The sequence below is a fragment of the Schistocerca piceifrons genome, chromosome 5 (genome assembly GCF_021461385.2).
Source record: "Schistocerca piceifrons isolate TAMUIC-IGC-003096 chromosome 5, iqSchPice1.1, whole genome shotgun sequence".
NCBI classification, from domain to species: Eukaryota; Metazoa; Arthropoda; class Insecta; order Orthoptera; family Acrididae; genus Schistocerca; species Schistocerca piceifrons.
Window position 1 is genome coordinate 189,800,296 of NC_060142.1, and position 25,323 is coordinate 189,825,618.

At 38.1% G+C, this 25,323-nt stretch overlaps 2 protein-coding genes across 2 annotated transcripts in view; one reads left to right on the forward strand and one right to left on the reverse strand.

The window, feature by feature from the left end:
• LOC124799265 (39S ribosomal protein L3, mitochondrial) overlaps positions 1–15,304 on the reverse strand; it is an 84,366-nt gene extending 69,062 nt beyond the window's left edge. The window contains exons 1-2 of the mRNA XM_047262829.1: positions 15,011–15,304; positions 14,731–14,824 (exon numbers count right to left, since the gene is read on the reverse strand). Of these exons, the coding sequence (XP_047118785.1) occupies positions 14,731–14,824; positions 15,011–15,078 (162 nt within the window). The 5' untranslated portion in view covers positions 15,079–15,304. The remainder of the gene's footprint in view (positions 1–14,730; positions 14,825–15,010) is intronic.
• The window catches only part of LOC124798878 (gastrula zinc finger protein XlCGF48.2-like), a 310,319-nt gene continuing 300,080 nt past the window's right edge, over positions 15,085–25,323 (forward strand). The window contains exon 1 of the mRNA XM_047262410.1: positions 15,085–15,209. Within this exon, the coding sequence (XP_047118366.1) occupies positions 15,089–15,209 (121 nt within the window). The 5' untranslated portion in view covers positions 15,085–15,088. The remainder of the gene's footprint in view (positions 15,210–25,323) is intronic.

The following is a 25,323-nucleotide window of genomic DNA, read 5'->3' on the forward strand; positions in this document are numbered from 1 at the left end:
GATGACAAACAGATACTTAGGTCTCTTTGATACTAAGTTCGCTGGTTCAGCAAATGATTCTCAGTATCAGTTGCAGATAGCAGGACTAGAGTATCTTACTACAGATAGATAAATGGAGACAACAGAGAGCTCTCCAAATATTACAAGCAAGAAACACATGCTGCAGCAGCTACACTCATACTTTTTGCTACTAGAAGAATTTGCATCAATCATATGCTGCACGTGCAGCCTATCTCAAAGCACTGATCCGTAGGTGTTGAGTTTTGTGTGAAAAGCAAAACTGTTTGCACGGGCAGCCTATCTCAGAGCACTGAACCGTAGGTGTTGAATTTTGTGTGAAAAGCAAAACTGTAAACAATCACATGCTGAATTATTAGTGTGTGAAGTAATAATTATGTACGTACCCAATAAAGAAGTTTGTACACAGGCACTGAAATTAACAAATCTCGAACAAATATTGACAATACCAAAAATTTTTAAATTTCAGACACAGCACAGCAGTATCTCGAGGGAATCAGCACATCTTTAATACAACTGTTTAAAATATTGAATGCTGCACAGCAAAATTTTAATGACAGTCAACTATATTCTGTAAAATAGTGTTCTTAATCACACCACAGTAGGTGTATTGGTCTTTTTTTCTTAGTGAGAAACAGAGATTACACAAGTACACACAAGAAAACTACTTTTGGGGAGCATCTTCGAGAATCTAAGGATAATATGGTTGGCATTGACCACAATTTGAAGGTCTTACACAACGCCCCTAAAGGCAAGAAACCTGATATTTTAGAAAGCATGCCGAAATACAGCCACAGAAAACCTATAAAGAAAATGTTCTTAATGATCAGTTAGATTTTGCTTATGACAATTTCTTCAGAATATTTCATGATGTTCTATAAATTTAGTGTGTTTTAATTAGATTTTGCTATGTACCTTATTTTCCGTACTTACGCATCAACTGTTTCTGCAGCTAAAAAATTCGGTTTGCCCCTTGGGCTTTCAAAATTCTGTTTGCCCCTTGTACCTAGTTATTTCATTTTGGGCTACATTTCGTGCCACCATACTTTTATTTGGGTAGATGTGGTATTGCCAGCAATTAGTTGGAATTCAAGTATACTGACCCTATTTCACTCGGTTTACTTGTAATGTAAGAGATTCTAGTTAGTTTGGCTCCTTGTGGTATAACGGTGTCGAGCCTAGACCTCGAGCTATGCACCATTGTACATGACTTATAAGTGATGATATTAATCAAACAGTGGAAAATCCAGCATGGAATGTAACAATATTGTGAAAAGGAAAGTTCACACTTACCTTATAGCGGAGATGCTGAGTTGCAGATAGATACAATAAAGAGACCGTCACAAACAAAGCTTTCGGCCTGTAAGGCCTTCTTAAAAAATAGACGACGACACACACACACACACACACACACACACACAAAACTGACACACACAGGACTGCAGTCTCTGGCAACTGTAAGCACACTCATGATATTATTTACACATAAATGTAAGGCTAATATCTGGTAGCATACAAACGCTAGGTGCCAGAAGTTTTTAGAGCTCTTGTGGCTAGGACCTCTGCATTTTTAATATTATGTTGCCATACATAGACCTCGAGCTACATTGTTGTATAAAGGTTTTGACGTAACTCTTAACTATACTGGTACACATATTTCTTGCTCAAAGGAAGGGAGTATCCTCATATATGCAGCTGTAGGATGTAGAAATTGTTCATATCCTTGCCTTCAGTACCGTTCGGATTACGGATTGTAAGTAGGTCTTGTGCTAAGCTGATGTGTGAGGGTGTGTGCAATTGTCTGCTTTACTTCTTGTTGTTAAGGGACAGTTTTGTCAGGTTGTATACTGAAGCTAAGTGTCAGAGTGTTTTATGTATAACGCATTAGATCTTAATAGTTTCACTGAGTGTTGTTGAAGGTTAATCTCTAACTGCATTGCTGTACAAATGGCAGATTGTTGAACACCTCCCTAACATCCCTTGCAGTTCCTTGGGTAGATAGAGGAAGATGCTTTCCTAACACAGGCTGTGTCTAAGCAGTCGGATATCTCTTATTTCGGTATTGCTCCGACAATGTTTACTGTACACTAATAATGTACGATGTATTTCATAGGAAGATTTCTTGTGATGTTTTGGCCATCTACTATTCACATAAAGGTGATATTCAGTTGCTAGGAAGAGGCTGCAAATTATAACCGTTAGTCCTCCAGCATTTGTTGGACATTCACTTGACATAGATTCTGAGCTACGTTTGTGTGTATCTACATTATACCTGTTAGATAAATGACGGTAAGGCTCAACTGCATACACAAGCTAGGTCATCATAGTGTTTCAGTTGCAAGATGTTTGTCCTGGAAATAGTTCCAACTTTATGTTGGGGATGTGGGCATTGAGCAACTTTGCTGTACAACTGAAACTTTATTGAATATCTCCTCATATCTTATGTACATTTTGGTGTAGATAGAAGGCAACAGAAACAGTTGTTTAGCTGCTGGATGTCTCATATTTCACTATTACTCATCAGTATTTGGTACTATGGTTTGAACATAGACCTTGAGCTATGTAGCGGAATATAAGTGGCATGTGTGATGATATATTCCATAGCTAAGTTTATAGCAAATTTATAGCCTTCTAATGTTTGGGTAGAAGGTAGTTTTGCCTGCTGCAAGCAGGCACAGAGTATTAGGTGTGGTTAGCTCTTTTGTACCTGTGACCATATGCTGATGCACATGGACTTCGAGCTACAATGGCATAATAGAACAATTTATTAAGAGTAATCTCCGAGTATTCTAGTATTAATTATTTGAGCCCATTCTGGATCTCTGGCATATCCTGTGAGTTATTCAGAGTTCTATCCACACTGGATTGCCTTTGTGTAGGTTGACCACATGACAGATAGATGGCTACTGTAGTGCTTCGAGAATTTCCGTGTAAATTCTAGAACCACTTGGCCTTCCTCCATCTCGAACCCACGATATTTTAAATAGAAGTATGAGAGAGATGAATCTGACCTACTACGCATTGTATGTTTGTGTGTGCAGGTCTAAAAACAGTCACGAGCAAAATGTGGACATGGCGGCCGAACGGCGGCCGACAAGTACCTGCTGTACGATCCATAGTGTTTCGTGTATGTGTAGAGAAGAGCCTGTGCTATTCTTTGCTGGTTTAGTAACTGCGATGATTGTTAAGAACAAATGAAGAAATGAGATTAGACTTTTATGTAATTCATGTGTTGGACTTGCTAGAAACAAGACATGTTCATATTATCTGGGGGTTATTAAACCAACCCTGTTGTAAATGTATCCTAATAGAGTCTAATGGCCGGCCGCGGTGGCCGTGCGGTTCTAGGCACTCCAGTTCGGAGCCGCGCTGCTGCTACGGTCGCAGGTTCGAATCCTGCCACGGGCATGGATGTGTGTGATGTCCTTAGGTTAGTTAGGTTTAAGTAGTCCTAAGTTCTAGGGGACTGATGACCACAGCAGTTGAGTCCCATAGTGCTCAGAGCCATTTGAACCAGAGTCTAATGTTTGATGACTTGGTTGACTCACATGAGTTCTTATATTTATATGAGAAGTGGTGAATTTGCTTTTTGTGGAAGTTGAAATATACCATGACTGAACTAAAGGTATTCTTCAAGTACCACATTATTTCAGAAGTAGTGAGAGAGAGAGAGAGAGAGAGAGAGAGAGAGAGAGAGAGAGAGAGGGAGAGAGAGAGAGAGAGAGAGAGAGAGAGAGAGAGTCTGATAAATTCCCTTAACCAGCATTATTCTTCCGAGAAGTTTTTGGAGATCGACATGGTCGGCTATCCAGAGAAGATCGGCTGTGCATACGAAGTAAGTCAACCTATGGGAGAGAGGTGGGAAGTTTGCAAACCAGCTCCACATCACTTCTTGTCATCTAAAGTGTTAGAACGTGGCGACCGGTGGAAAAGGACCCGAAAAAACAGGAATTAGAGAACGAAAACGAGAAAAGTGGATGTTGGATGTTGCATGTTGCCATAAGAATCAAGGATAACAAGACGAGAAAACAGTTACGAGAAACTTGATTTAGCCCAGAAACCAAATGAATAAGAAAATTTGAGAATGTGGCAAAGGGAAAGAAGTAAGGAAGTAGTAACAGTAAAAGAACGGAAAGAGGACCTCGACATATCAGACTAAGAAGAGATACGATGAGAATAACTCAAATAAGAAGATCCAGTGTGGGGAGTATACAGCTCTCACACACATTGCAGCGCCGCTGATGCGGAAACCAACAACTGACAGGTCATTCCATATCAAATCACCCAATAAAAAATAAATTTTACACCCACCTCCTTAGATTTTCATGAAATTTGGCTCAAATGGTTCTAATACCATCCTGACAACACCTGCAAATTTTTTTTGCTGTATCTCTTATAGATTTTTTTAATAAATTTTTAAAGTTTTTATGTTTTGCGTTTTCCGAACCTTCGGAAATGGTAAATTTAATTTGCATTCAAAACTTTAAAATTGCTTATCTTAAAAACTCTTTTAGGTAACATCATGAATTTTTGCAGCAAATTTGTTTATTATACATATTTGAAGATAAAAACGATACTATTAAAATATATTAATATTTTCTATATATATATATATATATATATATATAAACTTTTTTTTTTATTTATTATAAGAATTGCAGTATCTAGAGTCTCAGACCTGATAGAATGCTCAAATTTGTTTTAATTTACTCTTAAACATATAGGCTACTTGATAAAACAAAAATAATGATGGCTTTTTAACATTTTTATTAATCATAGTAGATTAAATTAGAATTATGTACAAAGATAGTGTACTTACAACACCTATGTATAACCAAACTGATTGCTTGAAACATTGAATTTTTTGAGTAATTTTGTCTTTTTAATAAACATTAATGCTGATTCAAAATGTTTTACCACTTCATCCAAGAGCTTTCAGTTCTTTTGATACAGTCTTTTTTGAAGTAACACATTCTTCCAGTGCCGCTTGATTGAGGTCTACTACACAGACTATGTGCTCCAAAGGCACTATGCAAGAATCTTCTCTTTCAGGCCAATAAAATGATGCAGCTGGTCCTGAAGGATGTAGAAATAAAATTTCTGCATCTTCTTCATCATTGAATATTGTTTTTACCAGTCCAAAGTACCAGTTACCATCATAATTTGCAGCCACATAGCTATTTATGGATGGTTCAACACGAACCCAATCAGAAGAAGACTGGAAAGAAATGACTAAGGAGGGTTTTACACTATCTGTAGTCCTTCTAATTTCAAGGTTGTTTGTTGGAAGTGGTTTGATATGAAAACTTCTTGTTCCAGGAATGGTTCGGGTTGCTGAAAAACATTTTTCTAGTTTTAACCGTGGCAAATCAGCTTCTTTTTTGTCAATAAAGTGAAAATGAATGTTTTCAATATTTTTTTCACAAAACTTGTACACATCGATTGCTGTCATTATTGTTCTTCGTCTGAAAGCTGTAGACTGGCTTTCCTTAAAATTCTTTTAATAGTTCCTCCTAGGCCATCACAAATTGACTTCCCATGACTTGTTGCAAAAAAAGAGTGTTGGGCCTTCAAATTAAAGTCTCTCAAGTGTTCAGTCAAATTTTTAAAACTGTTTCTATTTTTGTACTGCCCAGCACAGCCATCTGTAAAGTAGTGAACTGAGTCAATGTCAGTATGATGTAATGACAGCCACTTTGTAATTTCTTTTTGTACAAAGTTAACAAAGCCAGTGTTATGTTCTTGGTCATCACTAATAAAACAATGGTTGGAAACAAAAACATTGTTTTCCTCATTTCTTAGAAAAACTCCAACTGGGTGTAGAGTACAACCACCTCTATTCCAGTGGTAACTTTGGATCTCATTTTGTATAACAAATGAATAATTTTCACTGAAATCCATCACAATAATTGCTGTTTTGGGTGGTGGGTCTTCTTTCAATCTTTTAAAGGCTGCTGATTGGGATTTTGCTACAAACGAGTGCGGGGTGAGCTTTTCCAATGACCTAACCAATAAAGAAATGTCGTCTTCAACACTGATAGACTGTTTGATCATTTCTGCCCTGTCTGTGTTAACCCACTGACTGATTACAATTTCTTCTTCTAAATCATAATCTTCACTTAGTTTTTCAGTTAAGTACTCAGTTAGTGCAGTATTTGCAGGACAGTTGTCGCAATGATGTAGCATGCAGTTTTGGTTTTCCGTGTTGCACACAAGCATCTTAATTAGGTCTTTATAAGATTCTTCAATTTTCACAGCATCCAGTAATAGTTTAACATTCTGGTGGATACTGCATACACAAACAGTGTGTGCGCCTGCAGCACCAGCAAGGATACACCATTTAGGTCTCAAGAAACAAAATTTTGAAAATTCTACTTCTACCTCGGGATTCTCCCATTTGAAATAATAATAGAGTTCTCTCAAGTTACACAAAATGAGTCTTTTTTGCATGTACACATTTTTTTGAACACTTACTTTGTCTTTTGTTCCAGGTAGCACTCTGGAACTTTCATCCTTTTCATAAAAATCTGTTACAAGTCTTACTGTATTTTCAGAAAGAGTTTTACCTTTTTTTTGACCAGGAGTTTCCAAAATACCCTTTCCAGATTTTAGCTTTCTAGCTTGTCGCACCATGTACTCACTTACATTAAATTCTTTCATCACTTTATTTCGACTTCAAGAATCTGAGCCAAGGTCAGAATCTGGATTTTTCTAGACCTCCCAACAGATGAAATCTTCTCTTTCATAAGAGAAATCATTACATCAAAATCCTTTGCTTTCTCAACCACACTTGTATCTTCTTCGTCATCATCAGAACGTGGCGCATCATATTTTAATGCTTTTGAAACCGCCTTTTTTGCAGTCTTTTCAATACTGCTAACTTTCCTTTTAAAATAAGACCCTTTACTTTGTTCTGACAAGCCATGAAGCTTTATCGGTGTTAAACCTAAATTATCAAGAGCAATGTTTGTTTGTACGAGGGTTTCATTTCTGGATCCCAATGATTCTAATTCAACCATGACTTCATCATCTGTTGGGCAAAGCTTTTGTCCAGGTTTTATGCTAATATTTTTTGTCAGTAATTGTTTAGAAAATTCCAAGCCTACACTTCTCAACGATTTTTTGATGGGCTTTCTGTGTTTTTTTGGTGGGTCTACACATGTTGTTTGATACTTTTCAAAAACATTTAAAAAGTAGTAGCTGTGGTGTGAACATATATTCTTAAATTCACACAGATTAATTCCAGATCGTAAGTGGATCAAATCTTTTTCTTCCTCACTCAATTCAGATACCGGTTGTAACTTTTCTGAAGGTGTGTAGGCTGTTTGGAAACAGTCAGATTTTTTAAATAACCCTACGCTACAGGTTTGAATATCTGACATACTGATTTCACTTTTGGTCAGATTACTGTTCTGGTTACTTTTATTGGATATTGGAAAAGAATCTCTGCAAACTAAGTAACAGTACTTACTGAAAGTTCGAATAAACTTAATAAAATACTATCCAAGCACTATTTAACACTGTAATAATTTTTTACTTCAAAACACACGAGTAACAAAACAAAATCCAAGTGTACATTGTTACTCCAAGAAGACAAAAACTTATTTTCGGTGTCCAAGTCACTTGGTACTTTTTATTTTTAAAATGTAATTAATATTATTTTAAAAATTATATAACTATTAAACAGGTTAAAAAGCCAACATAATTTTTCTTTTATCTAATAGCCTATACAATTAAGAGTATTTTAAAACAAATTTGAGCTTTCTATCAGGTCTGAGACTCTAGATATTGCAGTTTTTGTAAAACTAAACATCCGTTAGCTAAAAAAAAACTTGTAAATTTTTTTTCATTTGGAAGATTTTAATATATCTTTATGGTAATTTTTTTTAACATTTAGATATAATACATAAACTTATTCCAAAATTTCATACCGATATCTTGAGTATTCTTTAATATACAAATTTTTTTAGTTGTGAGGACACGTTTAAGTTACGATTTACGACTGCTAAATCAACGCCAAATCTAAAAACTTTAAAAATTTATTTAAAAAAACTATACAAGATAGAGCAAAAAAATTTTGCAAGTGCTTTCAGGATGATAAAAGAGGTAATTGTAACAAGTTTCATCAAAATCTGACATGGTTGGTGTCAAGGCCTGGGTGACTTGACATGGAATGACCCTGACGTCACCGGCACCAGTTGCTGTTCGTCGATGCTGATTCTACATCGCGCCGACGCCAACGCGGAAACCAGCAACCGAAGACACCGGCACCAGTTGCTGGTCACTGGTGCTGATTCCACATCTGCTCACCGACGCAGCCTAAAACTCTACACTGGCTGAGTATAAAGTTGAAGAAACTGTTCAATATACTGTATTTATACTTAGAATTATTGTTTTAAAATGCTTACTAGATGTAAAATTGGTAAAACCATGGAAAACATACAGTTCGTTGGAGAAACATCAGAACCAGCCATGGCAATGAAAGTGAGTAAGGAGGTGCAGGACTGATCTGAATTAGGATACCTAATCAAAGCTCAAAATGATAAATTAGACGCACAGAGCACAGATTCAGCGGCTTTAAGAAAGGAACTAAATGAAACTTCTAATGCTCAGAATGAAACTCTAAAGAAAGAACTAGGCTCTGTAAATTCTCAATTAAATTTGCTAAATGCCAAAGTAGAATCGCAAAGCAAAGAATTTGGTGGTTTATGTGAAAGCATGGGGGCTTTAAAAACTGAATTTGATGATTTAGATAATAAGGTAGAGGATTTGAAATTAAAATTAATGAATGAAGTAACTAACTTTTTAAACCTCCATGTAAATCAACTTTCACTGACTTTAATCAGAAACAGAATGACCAAATCCAGGGTTTGACAAAGAAATTAGAAATTGATATTGAGGAAAAATGTTGTTGTTGTTGTCTTCAGTCCTGAGACTGGTTTGATGCAGCTCTCCATGCTACTCTATCCTGTGCGAGCTTCTTCATCTCCCTGTACTTACTGCAACCTACATCCTTCTGAATCTGTTTAGTGTATTCATCTCTTGGTCTCCCTCTACGATTTTTACCCTCCAAGCTGCCCTCCAATGCTAAATTGGTGATCCCTTGATGCCTCAGAACATGTCCTACCAACTGGTCCCTTCTTCTTGTCAAGTTGTGCCACAAACTCCTCTTCTCCCCAATTATATTCAATACCTCCTCATTAGTTATGTGATCTACCCATCTAATCTTTAGCATTCTTCTGTAGCACCACATTTCGAAATCTTCTATTCTCTTCTTGTCCAAACTATTTATCGCCAGTTTCACTTCCATGCATGACTACCCTCCATACAAATACTTTCAGAAACGACTTCCTGACACTTAAACTTATACTTGATGTTAACAAATTTCTCTTCTTCAGAAACGCTTTCCTTGCCATTGCCAGTCTACATTTTATATTAACTCTACTTCGACCATCATCAGTTATTTTGCTCCCCAAACAGCAAAACCCCTTCACTACTTTAAGTGTCTCATTTCCTAATCTAATTCCCTCAGCATCACCCAAGTTAACTCGACTACATTCCATTATCCTTGTTTAGCTTTGGTTGATGTTCATCTTAAGTCCTACTTTCAAGACACTGTCCATTCCATTCAACTGCTCTTCCAAGACCTTTGCTGTCTCTGACAGAATTACAATGTCATCGGCGAACCTCAACGTTTTTATTTCTTCTCCGTGGACTGTAATACCTACTCCGAATTTTTCTTTTGTTTCCTTTAGTGTTTGCTCAATATACAAATTGAATAACATCGGGGAGAGGCTACAACCCTGTCTCACTCCCTTCCCAACCACTGCTTCCCTTTCATGCCCCTCAACTCTTATAACTGCCATCTGGTTTCTGTACAAATTGTAAATAGCCTTTCACTCCCTGTATTTTACCCCTGCCACCTTTAGAATTTAAAGAGAGTATTCCAGTCAACATTGTCAAAAGCTTTCTCTAAGTCTACAAATGCTAAAGCGTAGGTTTGCCTTTCCTTAATCTATTTTCTAAGATGAGTCGTAGGGTCAGTATTGCCTCACGTGTTCCAAAATTTCTACGGAATGCAAACTGATCTTTGCTGAGGTTTCCATTAGTCTGTAAGGAATTCGCGTTAGTATTTTGCACCTGTGACTTATTAAACTGATAGTTCGGTAATTTTCACATCTGTCAACACCTGCTTTCTTTGGGATTGGAATTATTATATTCTTCTTGAAGTCTGAGGGTATTTCACCAGTCTCATACATCTTGCTCACCAGTTGGTAGAGTTTTGTCAGGACTGGATCTCCCAAGGCTGTCAGTAGTTCTAATGGAATGTTGTCTACTCCCGGGGCCTTGTTTCGACTCAGATCTTTTATTGCTCTGTCAAACTCTTCACGCAGTATCGTATCTCCCATTTCATCTTCATCTACATCCTCTTCCATTTCCATGATATTATCCTCAAGTACATCGCCCTTGTATAGACCCTCTATACACTCCTTCCACCTTTCTGCTTTCCTTTCTTTGCTTGGAACTGGGTTTCCATCTGAGCTCTTGATATTCATACAAGTGGCTCTCTTTTCTCCAAAGGTCTCTTTAATTTTCCTGTAGGCAGTATCTATCTTACCCCTAGTGAGATAAGCCTCTACATCCTTACATTTGTCCTCTAGCCATCCCTGCTTCGCCATTTTGCACTTCCTGTCGATCTCATTTTTGAGACGTTTGTATTCCTTTTTGTCTGCTTCATTTACTGCATTTTTATAAGTTCTCTTTCATCAATTAAATTCAATATTTCTTCTGTTACCCAAGGATTTCTACTAGCCCTCGTCTTTTTACCTACTTGATCCTCTGCTGCCTTCACTACTTCACCCCTCAGAGCTACCCATTCTTCTTCTACTGTATTTCTTTCCCCCAGTTCTGTCAATTGTTCCCTTATGCTCTCCCTGAAACTCTGTACAACCTCTGGTTTAGTCAGTTTATCCAGGTCCCATCTCCTTAAATTCCCACCTTTTTGCAGTTTCTTCAGTTTTAATCTACAGTTCATAACCAATAGATTGTGGTCAGAGTCCACATCTGCCCCTGGAAATGTCTTACAATTTAAAATCTGGTTCCTAAATCTCTGTCTAACCATTATATAATCTACCTGATACCTTCTAGTATCTCCAGGATTCTCCCATGTATATAACCTTCTTTTATGATTCTTGAACCAAGTGTTAGCTATGATTAAGTTATGCTCTGTGCAAAATGCTACCAGACAACTTCCTCTTTCATTTCTCTCCCCCAATCCATATTCACCTACTATGTTTCCTTCTCTCCCTTTTCCTACTCTTGAATTCCAGTCACCCATGACTATTAAATTTTCGTCTCCCTTCACTACCTGAATAATTTCTTTTATCTCATCATACATTTCATCAATTTCTTCATCATCTGCAGAGCTAGTTGGCATATAAACTTATACTACTGTAGTAGGCGTGGGCTTTGTGTCTATCTTGGCCACAATAATGCGTTCACTATGCTGTTTGTAGTAGCTTACCCGAGTTCCTATTTTTATATTCATTATTAAACCTACTCCTGCATTACCCCTATTTGACTTTGTATTTATAACCCTGTATTCGCCTGACCAAAAGTCTTGTTCCTCCTGCCACCGAGCTTCACTACTTCCCACTATATCTAACTTTAATCTATCAATTTCCCTTTTTAAATTTTCTAATATACCTGCCCGATTAAGGGATCTGACATTCCACGCTCCGATCCGTAGAACGCCAGTTTTCTTTCTCCTGATAACGACGTCCTCTTGAGTAGTCCCCACCCAGAGATCCGAATGGGGGACTATTTTACCTCTGGAATATTTTACCCAAGAGGACGCCATCATCATTTAACCATACAGTAAAGGTGCATGCCCTCGGGAAAAATTACGGCTGTAGTTTCCCCTTGCTTTCAGCTGTTCACAGTACCAGCAGAGCAAGGCCGTTTTGGTTAGTGTTGCAAGGCCAGATTAGTCAATCATCCAGACTGTTGCCCCTGCAACTACTGAAAAGGCTGCTGCCCCTCTTCGGGAACCACACGTTTGTCTGGCCTCTCAACAGATACCCCTCCGTTGTGGTTGCACCTACGGTACGGCCATCTGTATCGCTGAGGCACGCAAGCCTCCCCACCAACAGCTAGGTCCACGGTTCATGGGAAAATGTAATATGGAAAAATGTAATATGGTCGAATCCCTAATTAATGAAAAGTTAGGATCATTTGAAAATATATGTAATGTTAAGTTTGATGCTGTAAAGCAGGGGTTGCATACTTTAAACGAGTGTGTCGACAAGCAAGATAAGTTAATGCCAATAATCCAATTGCAAATTACAGGCATTAATAAAAAAGTAGATAATGTAGAAAGAAACTGCAAAGAAAAACTAGCAAACTCAGACATCATAAATATAAATAGTCTGGAGGAGCAGGTAGAGGAAATTATAGATTGGAAGGCCACTGAGAGAACAACATCTGGGAATGCATCGCCTATGGTTTCTTCCGAATTTACTGATACCAGGAAGAGCATAGAAGAACTCTAGAGAGAAGTCAAACTTATCCAGGATAGAGTAGAGTATAGAATAAATTTACCTAACATGGTATTGACTAATGAAGTGGTGATTGTTTTGCAATGGGAAAAATGTCCAAAGAAATGTAAAGAGAAGTACTGGTCTGCACATGTTCAAGTGAAGTTAATATCAGATCCATGGGATCTGGGCGGAGTCATCTACCTCCCAGGGACGTTAACATTCTGTGTTAACGGGCGGAATGATGACCGTTGGATCCTAAGTTGTTTTCGGTGTTTCTTCTGTAATAATTTTCCTGCACTGAATTCCCCCAAACTCTTAAACTATTCTATCATCCCACACTTAGAGGTACTGGTAAAACCATACCAGTGAGAATTTGTTATTACGACACCCAAAATTGCTCCTGGTATGTGACAGCTTCATCCTCAGTTGTTAAAGAGGGTTTTGCCCACCAGGAATTTTGACTGTGTCATCCTTGGTTTTTAGAGGGTTGTGCCCGCGAGGAATTTTGATTGCATTTTCCTCTGTTATTCCACGGGTGCCCCTAACTGTCCTCATAAATCATCCCGGCTCGCCCCAACTTATCCTGGCTTTACTAGGCAGCGACATGAGGTGGGAATTGGTACGCATATTATCCCTGAAATAAGATAGATTAAATCTGCCTAGCCAGCCATTCTCTCCCGTGGTTTTGATTGTAATGTCGACAGCAGCCGACGCGCTATCCATATTTAGTTAGGTTTTATTTTAGGCTGAATTAGTTCTTGTTAGTAATCTCTTCACCAGTTTTCTGTGCAAATCTGTGGACAGAAGTCTGGGTGAAATCAACATCATTACATTTGTATATTCTATTAATATGAGTCATAATTACAAATGATTACAAAAATTGTCTTCTTGAAAGCTGCCTGGTACTCCTCCTTTTGTCACATAGTTCTAAGTAAGTAGGGGGAACCATACCTGGCACATAACTTTCAAAATAATTTCTGAATTCGTGGGAATACCATTCTCACACTGAATGTAAGATTATCGATTTAAAGTCACTGAAACATATTTATCTTAGTAAACTGAATAGGATTTTATATTTGTGGAAAACATAATATTGCGTGACTAATTAAATGACTGTGATAATGGAATATATAATTTGATACTTGGTACAGAATATTTATACCTTTCGTGAGATGTGACGTAGACGGGAGGGTTTGTATCAATTTCGAAAGGGGCGGATATTGTAGGTAAAGCATGATTTACACTAACAGATGCAGTACTAATTTTGCAATTTTCGGTGTACGTATGAAATGAGAAATTCGTTGGCTATGCTAACTCAAAACCAAATTACCATCTTTCAATCTGACCTAGACCTCAGGCTATAGTACAGATCAACTGTAACTCAATCAATAGTTCCAGTATTTACTTCTCAGCTGCATTCAATTACCATTATACAAAAATATCTTTAAATTTTCTGTTCTGTACTAATAGTTCCACATTCTTTAGCACATCATTTATTATTTGTGGTGGCAATGCATAAATAAATTTTATAAAAGGTCTAAAACAATCCTGAGAATAAATAGTAACAGTAGATTGTGGGGTCAGGTTACAAGCCTTACTGTTACTTGGCTGCTGTACATTTCCATCTTACAAAGCATCAAAATGCTCAATGCCAACGGTCTTGCCACAGTGGCAATATCGGTTCCCATCAGATCACTGAAGGTACATGAGACTGTTGGCTTTGATTAGCAATTTGATGGATGACCATCCAGGACTGCTAAGTGCTGTTAGTAAGCAGGATGCACTCAGCCCTTGTGGGAGTCCTGGTCATGAAAACTGACAATGGCTGGGAGGTGTGCTGACCACATGCCTCACTATCCGCATCCAGTGAGGCCCATCGGCTGAGGACGACACTAAAGTAGGGCGTTATTGCTGGTCCTCTCAAGACTGCTTGGGCAGAGAAAGTGCTCATCACTACAATAAATATGATGTGTTTTGATGTTAGTATTTAAACCACACTATGTCAAATTATTCAGTGCCATTAGGCTAAGTGCAACACAGTACACTCGTTTAAATTCTTCTATTTGTGAATATTCATCGTCACAAAATTTGATTGTAGACAACACTCAACACTTGTGGGTCAGAATATGGAAATTTATTTTAGTACGGCAACACTTGAGAATATTTTACTTACACTTCTTTCCTTCTTGACAAACCACGTCGGGTATCTTAAGCGTGGGCGACATTTGAGCCTCTTTCCTCTGCTCTGAGTAATAATGCTATCGAAACTGAAACAAGATGAATGTTTACTGTAAAGTCTTAATATTGTTACCGGTTACTGTCCAATATTTGCGTACGTAGTTTATGAATGTAAAGTACGAATATCAACAATGACATTTCCTATAATTATCTCCTTCTTTCAATTTAAGATTGCTGTAATCGTTTCTACTTAGAGCAATATGACAGTAGCTTACCTCGGTTTCAAAAAGCAGATATTAGTTTGAATAGACGCAAACAGTTTCCACACTGTTCCGGCAGCCATCTTTGTTGTTATGCCAGTACTCAATGCATTGGAACGAGCGTTGAATCAGTGTTTTACCTGTTATGAACAATGTTTACATCAGAACAGCGTTATGAATCCATCAGGAGCAGTATCTGGAACTGAGCTCTATGGTAATGTGATCAAATGTTGATGTACTCAAGAGCTACAATTATATACAGTGGTTAATATACTGTAAGCTTGTCAAGGGCCTCATCGATCTTTTTTTCTGTAAAGAAAAAAAAGGACATTGTGGAGAAGTGTGGGTGATGCATGTATACGGTGTTTCTGTCAGATTTCAAAACTGTGCCCTGGCATTGAATGTGTCATTGAGAAATTTGTTAAGTTTGACGATTGGTCTGTGATTTAAGAGTGAATAATTGTACACAAGCATCACGATCATCAATAAACTTAACGCTATTGCCACAGGACGTACGTTCTTCCTATATGTCATGTTATTTAATTGAAGTCCCTGTTCGCTGTCGAAACTAGCGTTTGATTGTGTCTATAATGTATTTACAGATACCCTGCGCTGAGCATGATTTCCGGTATTCCTTTTAGCGAAACGCAAATTTTGGGTAACGAAGCCCATAGTGTTCAACACATTTGTCCACCGGTATGTTCTCGCGCAATCTGTTTATTTGATTCATGACTCACCAAAAACGGCAATATCTCATTGCGCAGTATATAAATATCTCCTATATTTGGCTGACACTCTTCTGCGTCGTGTCTCATTGTGTTTCTTGTGTTATTAAAAATGTGGAAAACAGCTGGAGTTCCGAAGAAGTAATTTAATTTCTACCATTAAACGAGTGCTAGTAAAGTTTCCATTTGGTACTACTCAGTTACGTCTAGGGTTATGTTTTCAGGCAGTGTTAGCTGTGTGTCAACAGTGCTACACAGCAATACTATGGAAAAATTTGCTGTTGAAGAGTTGGCTGATATGAGTCTTGTATACGGGGTCACTAAAGGCAAAGGAGGAGTGGGCCACTGACACTATACTGAGCTGTCCCCACATAGACAGCATACATGTCACAGCACTTTTGTGGGAGGGGTTGTTGCATTAGTCTTGAGTTTTGTGTTGTACATTTTAGTTATTGTATGTTATGGCTTCTTCTCTGTTGTGAAGATGTTTTCACAGAAACAAGCCTGATTCTGGTAACAAACAAAAAAAATTGTAATTACATTACTCTGTAATGAACCACATGAGATTATGGATCCCTTATACAAAAATATCCAGAAGGTATCCCTGAAAACCTGTGAAAGTATGTCAGTGGAGTTCTGGTTCACCTTGTGTATATGTACCCCTTCTCCTTCAAGTACATGCATTGTGAATTGTGGAAAGGTTTTTGTCTAGTAACAAAAAACAAAAATTGCCTTTATATAAAAAATAAAAACAGATTTTTGTGTAGTAGTAATAATAAGAAACCTCTTCCCTACTAATTGATGGCTCTGATCATTGAAACACACTTGTATATGTTTTTGGTTGACACTATAAGTCTACACAATAGTTTGATTATGGGTTTGCACCTTGCACATGTAGGGTCAAATTTTTATCGTTCAATAACGTGCCTCATACAATCAAAGATTTGACGTAGGGACTTATGATATAGTTTCAGCAGGCATTCTGGCTGTGCCAGCTGATATGGATCTACTATCTTCCAACCCACCAAGGAAAGACAGAGAAGAGGAAGGGGATGATGGGAAATAAATGTGAGACAGTGAGAGGAATTTGACAAAACTGTGAAAGACCTACGTAAATCAAAATAATCTATCTGGAATTGACAAAATTCTCTGAGAGATCATTGGGGGGAACCAACCATGACAAAACTCCCACCTGGTATATAGCAACACTGGAAAGTCTTAAACAAAACCACACTGCTAAGTGGCACAGATTTACTTTGTGGTCAGCTGCATATAGTGCACTGTAATGCTTTTTGTGGCCACAGTAATTGGCAACAGACTCTTCTTTCAGTAGCAAGCAAATTGTATTAACTTCGGCCACGCAGTACCGTCTTTGCATTATTCTATTTGCCACATCCTCTTAATTACAATATGTACTGTAACCCATGTATATGCTCGCTGTAGGGTAGATTAGACAGGAGACATATCATTAGACTGCAAGAAGAATGTAATGGAGCAAGAGGAATTTTCGATACAAGTTGCCAGCTTTGATCACTGACACAATGTTAATGGTTGCTGCAATGTCACCTTTTGGTGCATACATTCATTCTTTCGTTGTCAGTTGGCAAAGGAAGAAATGTGAAACTAAAATAACCTGGTTGTGTAGACAGACTGCTCTGTAGCTTATCCCATTTCAGAATATCATTACTGATATCACATTATAGTCTGTATCCTATGTCACTGGTCAAAGCTGTTGACTCATATCAAATATTTCTTTTTATCCAAATGTAATAACCCCAATACCAAAGTAAGCGTGCATGGAATGGTGTCATATTATCAAACAATCAGGTTCATATCTCACGTTTGAAAATAGTAACAAGAATTATCTATACAAGAATGGACTGACTGATAGAAACCTCCTTAGTAGAATGACTGCATTTTTTTCAGTATCATACCAACAAACTTAAGTCTGTCACCTGATTTTTCTATGACTGATCCATTTTGATAATTTTACTTCTTATCCCCACTAATAGTTACATCCAGGTACACTGTCCAGTCACATTAATGTGACCACCTGTCAACAGCTTGATTAACCATCTTATGCAGTAAAGGCCACTGCGAGATGTCCAGGAAGTGTGTCATTGAAGTTCTGGAAGGTACCAACAGGGATATGGAGCCATGCTGACTCCAGTGCTGTGGCCAGCTGCCTAGGTTTCTCAATTGAAGATCCATGGTGTGAGGTGGTCTCACAGATCCTCAATTGAGTTTAAATCTGGGGAGTTTTGTGGCCAGGAGAGAATGCAAAAATATAACACTATCACATAAAAAACCCCTTAGAAGTAGCCAACACATTTAACAACTTTTTCACGGGTGTTGCTGAAAATATGTTACAGTCAAACTTTAAGAGCACCCAGGCAAATGAATATAAAATAAGTGCATGTAGAGGATCAATGTACATCAGTTCTGTTTCACAAGATGAAGTAGCTAAAGCAATAAAAGGACTAAAAAATTCCAAATCGGCAGGTATTGATGGTATACCTGCAACAATGTTAAAGAAGAGCGCATCAAACCTAACTGAAGTACTCACACATTTATGCGACTGCCCACTTCAGGCAGGCACTTTCCCTGATGTGTTGAAAACATCAAAAGTTATTCCTGTGTATAAAAAAGGGGATAAAGACAATGTAAATAACTACAGACCCATCACAATTTCCTCCTGCATCTCTAAAGTACTGGAAAAAGTTATATATGAGAAACTTATGAAATTTATAAATAAAAACAGGATCCTATGTAATGAACAACATGGATTCAGAAATAAGAGGTCAACGACAACTGCTGTCTATGAGTGCATCAATTCTATCCTAAACCTGATGGACAAAAAACAGGAAACAATAGGAGTCTTTATTGACTTGTCAAAAGCTTTTGACATGTGGACCATAAAATTCTGCTATCAAAGCTAGAAACATATGGTATTCGAGGTCTGTCCAACAAGTGGATCAGTTCCTTCCTGACTAATCGTATGCAGGCAGTGTGCGTCAAGCACACAAATATTCAACTAAAAACTGTATCTAATCACTTATCTGACTGTAAAGAAATAAAATGTGGTGTACCCCAAGGATCAGTATTGGGACCCCTTCTGCTTCTTCTGTACATAAATGATCTAAGCTTAAATATTGATGCACACAAAACAATCATATTTGCAGATGACACCACGATTCTACGAAAAGGAGGCTACGATGAACAGTTACAACAGACAGTAAACACGGTCACGAAACAATTTAGCAGCTGGGCACAGAGTAATCAGCTTGTAATAAACAGTAAGAAAACCATTGCTCTAAAATTCCACAATCAGTCTCTATCAATGACGAAAACCAGTTGGTAACAGTACTGAAACCAAATTCTTAGGACTTTGGCTGCAGAGTAACATCAGATGGAATAAGCATATTGAAAATCTCAATGCAGAACTGAGCAAAACATGTTACCTTCTTTGTTCATTAAAATCATGCTGTAGTGAGAAAACAGTATTGAATGCATATCATGCCTACTTTCATTCTCGTCTTAGATATGGGGTCACCTTCTGGGGAAACTCTAAAACAGCTAATAGCACTTTTAAACTACAAAAAAGGGCCATTAGAATCTTGTTTGGGTGCAAGCCTAGAGACTCTTGTAAACCCCCGTTCAAGAAATCTGCTATTCCTCCATTACCATGTGTATATGTTATGGAAACCCTTTTGTTCTTTAAATTAAATGTAATAGGCAAGGACCGGAGACTGCAAAAAAACTGTGATATACATGAGCACTTTACCAGACAAAACAGAAACTTACATATGACTCAAATCAGCACAGCACTGTGCCAAAAAGGTACTTTTTGCATGGGAATTAAGCTTTATAACAAACTTCCTGAAAACATAAAAGCTATCACTGGGGTCAATACATTTGGAAAATCTCTAAAGTCATATTTACAGCATCACTGCTTTTACTCCATTGAGGAATATTTAAATTTATGAAATGTGTTATATAAATACTTACGTGTAAAGTGTATTATTGTAAGCTTAAATATGTATGCCTTGAAATGACTTTCAGCCTGTATATTTATAACTTGACTTGTCCAATGTCTTATGCATAAGCTGCTATGTAGACAACAGGACCAATAAAATACAATCTACAATTCTGGTGATCTTTGGACACATTGCAGGGTTCTGCTGGTAGATGCCATGGTGCTGAGGAAAACCAAACTGCAAGGGGAGGGGGGGGGGGGGGTTGGCTCCCAAGGATACATGCATACTTGTGTTGATCCATCTTCAAAATGATGAGATCATCCAGGGAATACCACTAAAATGTTGGCCCCAGACCACAATGCTCCCTTCTGTGGCCTGGACCCTTCCAATGATTGTTGCAGGGTTTTGCTTTCTGATTTCACACTGTTCATGCCAGTGGCCATCTGTCTGATAGAAACGTGATTCATCTGAAAAGACCACCTTTTGCCACTCAGTGGACATCCAGTTCAGGTATTGGCGTGCAGAATTCAGCCTTCATCACTGGTGAACAGCAGTCAGCAGGGGTGCATCACCCAGTCACCTGCTGCAAAAGCCCATATGTGATGATGTACTCTGAACAGTCATTGAGGATACACTGTAAGCACATTGGTTCATCTGGGCACTCAGCTGCTCAACAGTTACACATCTATTCACCCGTACACATCTCCATAGGTTTCGTTCAACCCTGTGACCTATGGTCCTTGGTTCACCACAGTTGCCTTGGTGCCGGTTTTTCATAGTGCCAGTTTGCCATACATGGTATACTTTAACCATTGTGGCACACAAACAGTTTACAAACTTAGCCATTTCAGAAATGCTTCTGCCATTGACCCGAATGCCAGTGATTGTGCCCTTTTGAATATCAGACAAATCACTCTGTCACTGCATTACCACAACAATTGCACTGTTTTCCGTCCCCCCCCCTCCCCCCCCCCCCCCCCAATCTTTATGTGCCCTTCACTGTTAGTGCTGCTACCTGCCATCAGATCCGTGAGTAGTTATTGCTTGTTGAAATTGAACAATGGCAGTCACATTAATGTGATTGGACCAAGTATTTATGTTAGTTGACTGATTCCATTTGTGAATCCGTGTTATTGCAGTCGTAGGATACTATTATTTTTACAGTTTGTGAAGTGCACAATTTAACATTTCTGCACATTTAAAACAATTTACCAATTCTTGCATCACTTTGAAAGCTTACCAAGATTTGGCTCACTGTTTGTGCAGTTTTTTTTTGTTTGTTTTATTTTTTTGAAAGAATGTTCCTCATTACAAATGATTTTATTATCTGCAAATAATTTTATGTTGTTGTTAATATTTCATGCCAGGCCATTAATAAACAGTGTGAACAGTAAGAGTCCCTAGGGTATGCCTGACGTTACTTCTACACCTGCCACGACTCTCCGACAAGATAATGTGCTGTGTCCTGTCTACTAGGAAGTCATAAATTTTGTTTTATTCCTCAAGTGACTGCACTTTGGTAGTAAACACATGTGTGGTAATGACTCAGATATTTTTCACAAATCAATAAATGTGACTTCCAACCAATTGCCTTAACATTTTACCATTTACGATGCCAAGTGGGGAAAACCAAAGTTGAGTTCCATATGAATGGTGTTTTCAGAATCCATGCTGTTTACCATGGAAAAGGTCGTTCTGCTCAAAAATCTTTTTTGTATTTTAACTGAAAATGTTTTCTAAGATAGTTCAACAGATGTATGTCAGTGATATTGACTGCCAGTTTTGTGGGTCACTTGTGATACCTTTCTTGTAAACAGGTTTTGCCTGTGATTTCTTTCAACAATTGTGCACTCTTTTTGTTGGAGGAATCTACATTATTTTATGATTAAAAGAGGTGCCAGCTCAGTCACAAATTATGTATGCTAGAAATAGTTATAAAGATTTAACCATCACCTCAAAAAGCAAAGTTACTAATTAATTTTGAATTTGTTTACGTGTACATATCTGCAGTCCAGGTACAAATTAAAATCTCTACACAATAGTACATGGTACATCACCACATCTCCATCTACACCCTGCAAACCACCGTGAGGTGCATGGCAGAGGCAAAGTCCCATTGTACCAATTACTAGGGTTTCTTCCCACTCCTTTCACATATGGGGCCTGGGAAAAATGATTGTTGAATACCTCTGTGTGTACAGTAATTATTCTAATCTTATTCTCATGATCCCTGTGTGAGAGATACATAGGGGATTGTATACATTCCTACAGTAATCATTTAAGTCAGTTCTTGAAACTTTGTTAATAGACATACTCTGCATACTTTACACCTACCTTCAAGAGCCTTCCAGTTCAATTCATTGTCTATCTTTGTAACATTCTCCAACAAATCTGTGACCGTTTTTGCTGCCCTTCTCTGAATATGGTCAGTGTCCCCTGTTAGTCCTATTTGGTACAGGTCCCACATACTTGAGTAATATTCTAGAATCAGTAGGACAAGTGATCTGTAAGCAGTCTCCTTTGTAGACTGATTGCATTTTCCCAATATTCTACCAATAAATTGGAATCTACCACCTGTTTTATCCATTGTTTTTGCATCTTCTTTCAGATAACACTTTATTATAGGTAACTACATTGTCTGCAAAAAGTCTGAGGTTACTATTAATATTGTTTGCAAGCTCATTAATATACAACATGAACAGCAAGTGTCCCAGTACAATTCCCTGGGGCACACCTGAAGTTATTTCTACATCTGATGATGACTCTCCATCCAAGATAACATCCTAGCCCTCCCTACCAAAAAGTCCTCAATCAGTTCCCAAATATCACTTGATACCCCATACGTTCATACTTTTGACAATAAGCATAGATGTGGCACTGCTTCAAATACTTTTCAGAAATCAAGAAATACTCCATCTATCCGACTGCCCATATCCAAAGCTTTCAGTATGTCATGTGAGAAAAGTGTGAGTTGGGTTTCAAATGATGGATGTTTTCGGAATCCATGCTGGGTGGCATGGGGGAAGTCATTCTGTTCAAGGTACTTCATTATGTTTGAGCTCAGAATATCTTCTAAGATTCTACAATAAATCAATGTCAAAGATACTGGATAGTAGTTTTGTGGATCACTTCTATGAGGGTAATCCCAAAAGTAAGGTCTCCTATTTTTTTATAAGTACATAGAGCTGTTTATTTCTAGAACGGTTTACAGCTTGAACATTAAGCTATTTTTCAACATAATCGCTATTTCTGTCAGTGCATTTTTGTAGACGCTGTGACAGTTTTTGTATTCCCATGTCACAATTAATGCTGACAGGTACTGTGAGACTCTGAAAAAACTCAAACGGGCAATTCAGAACCGGAGAAGAGGAATGTCTAGCAAGGGCGTACACATTCTCCATGACAATGCTCGCCCACACATCACTCGGAAAACCGTTGCTCTCCTGCATCAGTTTCAGTGGAACATAATCACCCACCCACCCTATAGTCCTGACTTGGCACCCAGTGACTATCACCGGTTCCCTAGGTTAAAAGAACATTTGGCCGGAAAGCAATTCAGCTCCGACGGTGAGGTGAAAGAAGAGGTTCATAACTTTCTGAACAGCATGGCGGCGAGCTGGTATGACATGGACATACAAAAACTGCCACAGCGTCTACGAGAATGCATCAACAGAAATGGTGATTGTGTCAAAAAATAGCTAAATGTTCAAGCTGTAAACTGATGTAAACCATTGTAAAAATAAACAGGTCTATGTACTTATAAAAAAAAAAAAAATAGGAGACCTTACTTTTGGGATTACCCTCGTACTGTCCTTCATGTAGACAGGTATGATCTGTGCTTTATTCCACGAATTGGGCATGGTTTTTTGTTTGTAGGAGCTACAATAAATTATAGAGAGGAGAGGGGCTAACTCAACTGCAAATTAAATTCTTGTTGGGTCTTCAACTGGATTAAACTTCATCTACACACAATATTTCTGTAGTCCACCTCGCCACCATCACTGGTCTGAAGCAGTTAGTGGCAAGAGCGGCTTAGGTTTTTACACCTGATTGTGGTGGCCAGGTGGCCCGTGAAAATATTGTGTGCAGATGACAGTTTGATCCGGCTGAAGACCAGAGAAGAATTTGATCTGTTGATATGCTGGGAAAGTCTACATAGTCACAGCAGCGAATTCAGTGGAGAATCTCCATTGGGCCCTGGAGGTTTGCTCAACTTTAACAATTTCACCTAATACATATTTCACTCATCTTTTCAGTGGTTGTTGTTGTTGTTGTTGTTGTGGTCTTCAGTCCAGAGACTGGTTTGATGCAGCTCTCCATGCTACTCTATCCTGTGCAAGCTTCTTCATCTCCTAGTACCTACTGCAACCTACATCCTTCTGAATCTGTTTAGTGTATTCATCTCTTGGTCTCCCTCTATGAATTTTACCCTCCACACTGCCCTACAAAACTAAATTGGTGATCCCTCAATGCCTCAGAATATGCCCTACCAACAGATCCCTTCTTCTAGTCAAGTTGTGCCACAAATTTCTCTTCTCTCCAATTCTATTCAATACCTCCTCATTAGTTATGTGATCTACCCATCTAATCTTCAGCATTCTTCTGTAGCACCACATTTCGAAAGCATCTATTCTCTTCATGTCTAAACTATTTATCGTCCACATTTCACTTCCATACATGGTTACTCTCGATACAAATACTTTCAGAAACGACTTCCTGACACTTGACTCTATACTCGATGTTAACAAATTTCTCTTCTTCAGAAACGATTTCCTTGCCATTGCCAGTCTACATTTTATATCCTCTCTACTTCGACCATCATCAGTTATTTTGCTCCCCAAATAGTAAAACCCATTTACTACTTTAAGCGTCTCATTTCCTAATCTAATTCTCACAGCATCACCTGATTTAATTGGACTACATTCCATTATCGTCGTTTTGCTTTTGTTGATTTTCATATTATATCCTCCTTTCAAGACACTGTCCATTCCATTCAGCTGCTCTTTCAGGTCCTTTGCTGTCTCTGACAGAATTACAATGTCATCGGTGAACCTCAAAGTTTTTATTTCTTCTCCATGGATTCTAATACCTACTCCAAATTTTTCTTTTGTTTCCTTTACTGCTTGCTCAATGTACAGATTGAATAACATTGGGGATAGGCTACAACCCTGTCTCACTCTCTTCCCAACCACTGCTTCCCTTTCATGCCCCTCAACACTTATAACTGCCATCTGGTTTCTGTACACATTGTAAATAGCCTTTCACTCCCTGTATTTTACCCCTGCCACCTTCAGAATTTGAAACATTGTCAAAAGCTTTCTGTAAATCTACAAATGCTAGGAACATAGGTTTGCCTTTCCTTAATCTTTCTTCTAAGATAAGTCGTAGGGTCAGTATTACCTCACGTGTTCCAACATTTCTATGGAATCCAAACTGTGTAAAGGAACATTTGAAAATGGAGTTAAGCATTTCAGCTTTTGCTTTGCTACCCTCAATTTCAGTTCCTGTTTCTTTTGCTAGGAATTGGACACTAATGTTGGTGCCATTAACAGCCTTTACATATGACAGATATTTCTTTGGGTTTTGTGAAAGATCAGTTGACAATATTCTCCTTCGTTAGTCACTG